Source organism: Bidens hawaiensis, unplaced genomic scaffold (genome assembly GCF_021521415.1).
Source record: "Bidens hawaiensis isolate Kalapana, Puna unplaced genomic scaffold, B.hawaiensis_p1.1 tig00014713_1, whole genome shotgun sequence".
Lineage (NCBI taxonomy): Eukaryota > Viridiplantae > Streptophyta > Magnoliopsida > Asterales > Asteraceae > Bidens > Bidens hawaiensis.
In genome coordinates, this window is record NW_027492288.1 from 40,579 (window position 1) to 49,025 (window position 8,447).

Below are 8,447 nucleotides of genomic sequence, written 5' to 3' on the forward strand. Positions count from 1 at the left end.
TTGGTCAGCGTGTTGTTCAACCTTCCTCATTTACCGGGGGAGCATGATATATGATGCAAAATTATCTAGATGCTATGACCCTTTGTAGATGGTATGGCTATCCAGATTTTTTCATAACTATAACATGTAATCCCAATTGCCCAGAAGTGAAAAGATTTCTTAAAGATACTACCTTAAAGTCGGAGGATAGACCTGATATATTATGCAGACTTTTTAAGCTCAAGCATGATTCAATGATTAAAGAGTTGAAGAAAAAGTCTTTGTTTGGAAAGGTTCAAGCAGGTAACATCTTTTTATTTTATGACTATTAAATATTAAAAAAGTCTTTGTTTAATAGTTTTTTTTTTCTTTTTGTTTTTTTTTTGCAGTTGTTTACACGATTGAATTTCAGAAAAGAGGGTTACCTCATGCACATATTTGCATGTTTATGCATGCAGAAAGCAAGATTCATAATCCACAACTGATAGATAATTTTATCTCTGCTGAAATTCCAAATAAGAACAGTGAACCGGAGCTATAAAAGCTTGTATCTTATCACATGATTTACGGTCCATGTGGTGAGGCTAACCCTAAATGCACCAGCATGGTTAATAAAAGATGTTCCAAGAATTTTCCAAAAAGATTTCAAAATGAAACAAGTATCGATTCCGAAGGCTTTCCTGTCTACAAAAGAAGAGATAATGGAGAATATGTTGTTAAGTCAGATATAAATTTAGATAATAGAAGTGTTGTTCCCTATAACAAGACTCTATTAAAAACATTTCAAGCCCATATAAACGTCGAGTGGTGCAATCAAGATGGGTCGATCAAGTATTTGTTTAAATACATTAATAAGGGTCTAGATCGAGCGACAATTTCGCTTGTACAAAATACAAATTCTGATAACCAAGATCCTAATTTGGACGAAATTAAAGCATTTTATGACTGCAGATATGTTTCGGCATGCGAAGCCACATGGAGAATATTTGCATTTGATGTTCCTTATAGGCTTCCGTCAGTTATGAGGCTCGCTTTTCATTTACCTGGTGAACACCAAGTAATATATGGTGCTGATGATGATATTGAAGATGTACTTAACAAAACCACTAATGCGTCTTCAATGTTTACAGGTTGGTTTGAGTGTAATAAGAAGTACGAGTCTACAAGCCATCTCACTTACTCTGAGTTTCCAACCAATTTTGTATGAAAAAAAAACAACGTAAATGGGAATTGCGAAAAAAGGGATTTGCAGTAGGTAGAGTTCATGTTGTTTCACCTGCATTCGATGAAGCTTACTACCTAAGAATTCTATTAAATAAGGTTAAAGGTCCTAAATGTTTTGAAGACATTCGAACAGTTGATGGAGTTGTTTGTGATACTTTTAGAGAGGCATGTTATAAAAGAGGCCTTTTAGATGACGACAAAGAGTATATAGAAGCCATTCAAACTCTTAACACAAATGAAAATGGTCTTTTGCGGGGCTTGAAAACCCCAAATCACCTTTTCTTTTAGAAATTGCAATGTTTAGTTTCGTTTTTTTTATAATTTCTCAATTTGCTATTGAGTTATTTTGGTGGTTAGTCTTTGAAGGTTTTCATTAATGTCCCATGGTGGTATTTTATTCATGATGAGCGCATTCATGACCCAAATGGTTTGCTCCTTGTTTCTGTCATTGTTTGTGTCCCAACAGACCAATCGTTCAAATAAGCATAAAAGTGACAAAGTAAGGCATTTGTCAACTTCCAGATGCGTGTTGAACCACCGACAAGAATCACTTCATCTAGATCATTGAACGAAAGTTTTGCGACTCTAAACAAAGTATCAAATGCTTTTAAAGCCAAAAAATTCCATTCATCATTTTTAAAACTGGTTATCATTATAAGAGTAACACATTCATTTTGTCAACTAAAAACGAGCACCAACACATGCACAAACGCCCGAACCCGTACCGAGTCAAACAAAAATAACACTAATTTGAGTCGACCAGCTATGACATGAATGTGCAGTTACCCGAGCCCAACCATGGTTTTAATAAGATCTTTTATCTATTGAAACCAAAAACCAAAACCAAAACCAAAACCAAACCTAAACAACCAATTAATTTGAAATAGAACAGAAATGAGACTAAAAATTGAAAACCAAACCAAAACCAAAACTCAAATAAAAACAAAGCCAAAACGAAACTAAAAAACCAAAAAATCAAAAAAACCGCAACGAAAATATCTCACCGTAAGGAAATCATAAAACTTAAACCGAAATGAAACAAAAGTAGGGAAAAAATCGAGACTGAAATGGTACCAAAAAGCAAGAAAACTAAAATCAAACCGAAAACAAAAAACTGTAAAAACTAAACCGAACGAATACGAAACCGAACCGAAAATAAAATTTATATAATAAAAGAGCTCGTTTAGCATTGTAAACCAACTCGAGCCAGGTAAGTCACGGGTTCAAGGTCGTTTAAGCTCGGGTAGATTCAAGATTTAAACTGAATATGTCGAGTAGCTCATGAGTGGCTCGACTCGTTCACGCCCCTACTTTAGAGAAACAAAAGAACTGAGTATTCTAATAAATTTGAATCCTCAAAAATCACTTGGTTGACCAGAAAAGTCAAAGGGCACAGCTTTTACTTACAATGGGCTTAAGATAAAAGTAAGGGGGCGTTCGGTCAATTGTCTGTCTATGGTTTCTAAACACTTATAAAAATTGGCATTTATGGGCAAACAGACTTCAAAGATCAAACAAAGCATGTTTTCAACTCATATCAACATGATTTATGAAATACTTTTGAAAACTAACAAGTAGCTTTTTAAATGATGAGAATCAAATTGCATTCTACTCAATCTAACTATACGATTCTTGTAAATTATAATCCGAGAAAATCAATTGGTTGACTAAAAACATCAACATTTACCTGACACTCATTTTAGTTTTTCCAACTTCTTTAACGACTTGAATCCTACTTCGCGCATCATGAACATTCGAAATACAAAAACAAAATGCTTGTAAAGTGCGATATCCAAAAAAAAAAGTCACCATTCAATATTTGTACACGTACTACAAACAAAATGATTTGCTTCTCACCTTAGAAAATCAAATTACAATATGAAATCAAAGAAAAGCACAAAAAAGAGTCCATGGCATGTTGCTTTTCTTCATTACAACATTAGCTTTAGAAACCCGTGTATTACACGGTATAAGCTAATGTATAAATTATAATGAATAATTTAATACAAATAAAATAAAAGATAATTAATATAACAAACAATACCACTGGAAGCAGTATTTAAAACAATGAGGCCTTTCGAAGGATGTAGTTAAAGCCTTTCAAAAAATGTTTTTCACTCCCTATCCTAAACCCTAAATTATAAACAAAAAAAGACACAAGATTTTTTTCTTTTTGAACAGCTTTCATGATGTCCTTATAAACACACTATTGTTCAACTATCACAATAGTCTTATACCAAATATAAAAAATGGAAAATTTTGTCTATGATTTTTAAAACTTATTAAACATTGGGTATTTGTAAAAAGTAAACAAAATTATTATAGTTTTCTTCAATATGAAGATGTCTTAAAAATTAAATGTTAGTGTATTATTAAAACACAAATTCTTTTATATACATTTTAATTTTAAAGAAAATATCTTTATGACATGCAATTGTTATATATTAATATTTTTTATATTAAGTATGTTTACAATATAATTTATAACATTAATAACTCTATCAATAGAAATTGACCAATTAATACGGTATGTTGAATTTATAATCAATGTTATATTTAGAACAAATATTTTTTTTTTATTTTCCATCAATAGAAAAGAAGTGATTTAGGTGGGAATTTGATAGTAGGATTAACCTCAGAATGCCATGTGTCCAGATTACTTTCTTTTATTAGTATAGGTCTCGATAGATTACTCATATCAAGAATATAGCAAAAAAATAAATACATTAAAAATGGATAATGGATGTTCTTTTTACATTCATGAAGTGAAAATTGTACAAAAGTTTTTAAACAAACTTATGTAATTACAAACAAAAAGCACCAAAGCTTCCACGTAGATTTTTGTTGAGTAAATTTCACCAACACCTACTCAAGATTCACAAACCCATGATCTCCGTCTTGAAACTCATCTTAATGAATCCGACCAGCTGCCAAGTCATCCTTATTTGAAACCGCCCAAAGTGTCGTGCAACGGTTGCTAGCCCTAATCACCAATAACCACCGATTTTTTCAATAATAAACCAATATTCTAAATAACTAAAATTTAATAATAGATTATCAATAACAGTAACCGATTTAACACTACAGATGTACCTCGTCATGCAAAATTTGCAAGTTCTAAATGATCACTCAGCGTGGGCCCGCATAACTGGGACATGCATACATGTGGCAGCCATTTTCACATCCTTGGTAGTAAATTTGGTACACGAGGTTTCTTCTTATTTTATCATTGTAAAAGCGTTCTAAAAAATCTTGGAAAAGGCCACTCATAATCAGGTCGTTCACAAACCAAGCCAGCTCGTTCAGCTTGTTTATTATTGTTTTTTATTTTTAGTTTTTTTTTTTGGAATGACCAACTAAGTAACGCCGGGTATTCCGTACGCGGCCCCCAATGGCTAAAGGTAGCCCGAGCCGACCACGAGTCCAGACGGACGGAGCCCCTAGCGGTCCACCTATTGAGGGATTCTTCGGATAAAACCCGACCCCCATGCCCGCCAAACGGCACGACAGCAAGGAGCCGGTAAAACCGGGTGAGATCAGGACTCGAACCCTGGCAAGCCAGGGTCATCCCTCGTATCTCCCATATAAATGGTGATAGCGAGGTTTAAACTCCCTACTTCTCACTAGTAAAGTGAGTGCTCTACCCTTGAGTCACATCTAATTTATAGTTCGGCTTGTTTATAAACCAATTGTTTAGAATCTTAATTAGCCACAAAAAAACAACTAATAATAAATAAATAAATAAATAAATAAATAAATAGAAGAAAGAACTCCTCTTTTACAGGAACATTAAGTTGGATGCAAGAAATTATACATCCATATTACGGCATGAAACAAGTTCTCTGTAAGTTTTGGATGCAGAAAATCATGCTTCCAAATCATAGTTCTTTGATGCAGCATCATTTAAATCAGCATAAACTTTAGCCAAAACTTGATAGGGCAAACTCAATTGACATAAAAACCATGTGAATTCAGGTGACATAAAAACCATTTCAAGTTCATCCCTAAAAACGTACATGTAGGGTATTATATTTAGGCTGCCAAAAGGCGGATCCAAATAGTCAATAACAAGCTCACCATGTGGCAAAATTGTGATTTTAAATCTACCAGAGAGTAACCAGTTTAAATTAAGCAATCACAAAAATTTGACAAGCAGATTAAATAACCAATCACAAACACTCAATAATACCTTATTAACAGTAGGATTATAAACATAAATAAAATAAGTTCACTTGTTACAAAATCACATGAAAAGGATATTTTGATGATAAAGATTCTAATTGGATGCAAAAGGCTCAAAAGTTTTTATAAAATGTGATAGAACAAGTTTATCAGGTGATAATCAATTGTACAATTTTACAAGATTTCTGAAAACCTCTAGAAAAGTGACTACTAAATAATCCACAGCTTAAGCAAATGACGTAAGTATTCAGCCTGAAAAAATCAAACATCCATTTGGATTCCTATTGTCTCGAATATCATCAAAAGGTTATCAAGAATCCAATTCTCTTTATAAAAAAAATCAAACAATGTCAATACGAAATTGCCGGTGGGTGAATCTCAATCATCCGACTCCCTAACTGTTACGAATTTGATTGGATGATTGATGGCAATTGAAGGGAGGCGGAGACTGGAGGGATTAATATGAAATTACACGATAATTTTGCCCTCCAAAGAGTCAATTGACTAACTTTGGGCATAAAAATACCTTCAATTACCGATTAATTGGAGGGTTTGATCTCACATGTCATGTTTATGTGTGTAACGGCTGAAATCATGGTTGTCAAGTGAAGGTCGATTGATTTAAGACGACCCAGTTGAAATGACGATGGGTTTTAGGAAAAGGAGGAGAAACAGTTATAATAAACCCAAATAAATAATAATAATAATACTAACCTCCGTAAACCATAATAAATATATGTCTCCGTCACCATCGTCACCGTGCGATCCGTCTTCGATCGTCTCTTACTGTCGATCCTACAGCGGCATCTCCTCCGCCTTCCGTTCAATTGGAAAACACCTTCCACCACTCCTACTCCCTCTACCTCCTCTATGCATCTGACAGCGGCGATCTTACTAGCCTCCGACGGCAGTTCACAGTGATTCTCATGGATTACCTGTTGAGCTAATTTCTATTAACAAACACAATCTAGATCAAAATTGATTCAATTTATGTTAGGTGAAAGGAACAAAATGTGAGGAAGTTAGATTGGAAAAGTGATTACTGGAACGAATGGTACATGGCCGTCCACAAAGTCAGTCACCTCCATCACTTACTGTGCTTTTCACAATGAAAAAACAAAAACACAATGTATAAAAAACATAATAAAAAAACACTGAGAAAAAATATAATTGAAAAACACGATACGAATTGACAACATATTAAAAAAACACAATAGTAAAAAGCACTATACTAAACCACAATTTTGGTAAAACACAATAAAGAAAAAACACAATGACACAATGTATAAAAAACCCACTATTTTTTTTATATTTTTATATATCAATATGGTACACATATTAAAGATAAAAGAACGCTCGTTATTATGGTGATTCTTATTTTTGAAAAAAATGTCATATAAAAAAGTTATGGACACTTTAAAATTATGGGAGAAATTATCATATGCCTTGCACGTGGAGAGAGAAAGTCAACAATATATGTTATTCCTTTTATGCCCTTCCCCTTATTTTATCTTTAGTTTTCTCTCAAATTAATCTCAACCTTCTAATCCAAAATCAATGAACTAGATTGCTTCTTATCCTTCATACAAATGTCATACTTCTTATTTTAACTTGACCCAATATATATTATAATAATAATAATTGAATTGATGGCACCAAAATATAAACCATAGTATAAAGGATAGAAGAGTAGTTACACAAAACGTGAGGCTTCATGAACTTGTAAGATACGTTTGAAGAACGAAATAATGTAATTACTTTTTCTGCCCAATTGTGAAATGTCGATTTTATCCTCTTCCTCTAATTGTGAAATTACTTTTTTGTCCATCACTCCTTTTTAATAATATAATAACTAGCGTAAGTGCCCGCGCGTTGCGGAGGGGTCAGATTAAGGTGCTGGCGATGACGCATTTGTTTGTATATCCATAGGACCGGTTGGATCAATCGAACCAGAGTCAAGAACCGGATAAGTATATATATTTATATATAATTTAGTATACAAATTAATATTGATGAACCGTTAAATTGAATAATACCATAAACTTTGTTTAGAGTAAAACTAACTGAAGCATTATCCTTGACTTCCCTGTTATGTACTAACTTGATAACAATATCTACTATTGCTAAACGCCTAGACCTGTTACCCAAATATTTTCAGTTACATGTATTAATAATCAATTAATTATAACTTAACAGAATGATTAAGCCACATTTAATATTTTGGGTTCATGTTTTCAACCCAAATGATAAATTCAAGAAAACGGCTTTCAAAAACTTAAAAACCAAAAGAAAACCTGTACTTTCGCCATTCTCTGTTCTTTAAGTTGAGCAAGGGTGATATAAAGCGGTTTATTTCCATTATGAATTTGAATTTTACTTGGTATGATAACAACCATATTCCTATCCATACCTGTATATTATATATTAAGTCTAATGTATAGTAAAATATATGGGGTGTTTGGGTGAGCTTTTAAAACTTACTTATTTGCTTTTATGTTTGTTGAGAAGCAAAATGTGTTTGGCAAAGCTTCTTCAAAAGCTTCAAATTAGAGCTTTTCAAAAGTTGCTTTTGCTTTTCAAAAAGTAAATAAACAAAAAATCACTTTTAAAAGCTCACCCAAACACCCCCTAAGCACTTTGCACCGTTAAAATGTATATTAGCATTACACATCTTAGTTTAAAATGCCACTTACAGTTTGAGAAGCTTTTTAAGGAGTTAAAAGCAACGCACAAAGAAAGACCCTTATACTATTTACATTATTGTCGAACATAACCTATTGAATGATCTAAACTCATATAAACAAAAAATTTGACTAAACCTTAAAAATTATTGAGCAACAAAGCGACAAACAATGCATGAGGCAATTGTATCAAACTCAAAAAACAATTCTTTACATAATCCAGCGTGCCTTATGTGACATGTGGTTTGAGAGATTATTTTCAGCTGGCTTACGAAAGGCGTCGTACACCTGATGGGTCTATGCTAATCCAAGTCGAATTTGGTCCACCGATTATGTTTCAAATATCAGAACCCTAAACTTCAATCTATTTATTGACTCTTA

At 32.9% G+C, this 8,447-nt stretch overlaps 1 protein-coding gene across 1 annotated transcript; it reads left to right on the top strand.

The window, feature by feature from the left end:
* The first annotated feature begins 583 nt into the window (after positions 1 to 583).
* Positions 584 to 1,186, top strand: LOC143547354 (uncharacterized). Its single transcript, XM_077038801.1, has one exon. The coding sequence runs from the start codon at positions 584 to 586 to the stop codon at positions 1,184 to 1,186; it is 603 nt and encodes a 200-aa protein (XP_076894916.1).
* Positions 1,187 to 8,447: the final 7,261 nt, after the last annotated feature.

Bases quoted from the DNA above. Each gene is read 5' to 3' on its own strand.
- LOC143547354 (XM_077038801.1), top strand. From the start codon at position 584: ATGGTTAATAAAAGATGTTCCAAGAATTTTCCAAAAAGATTTCAAAAT.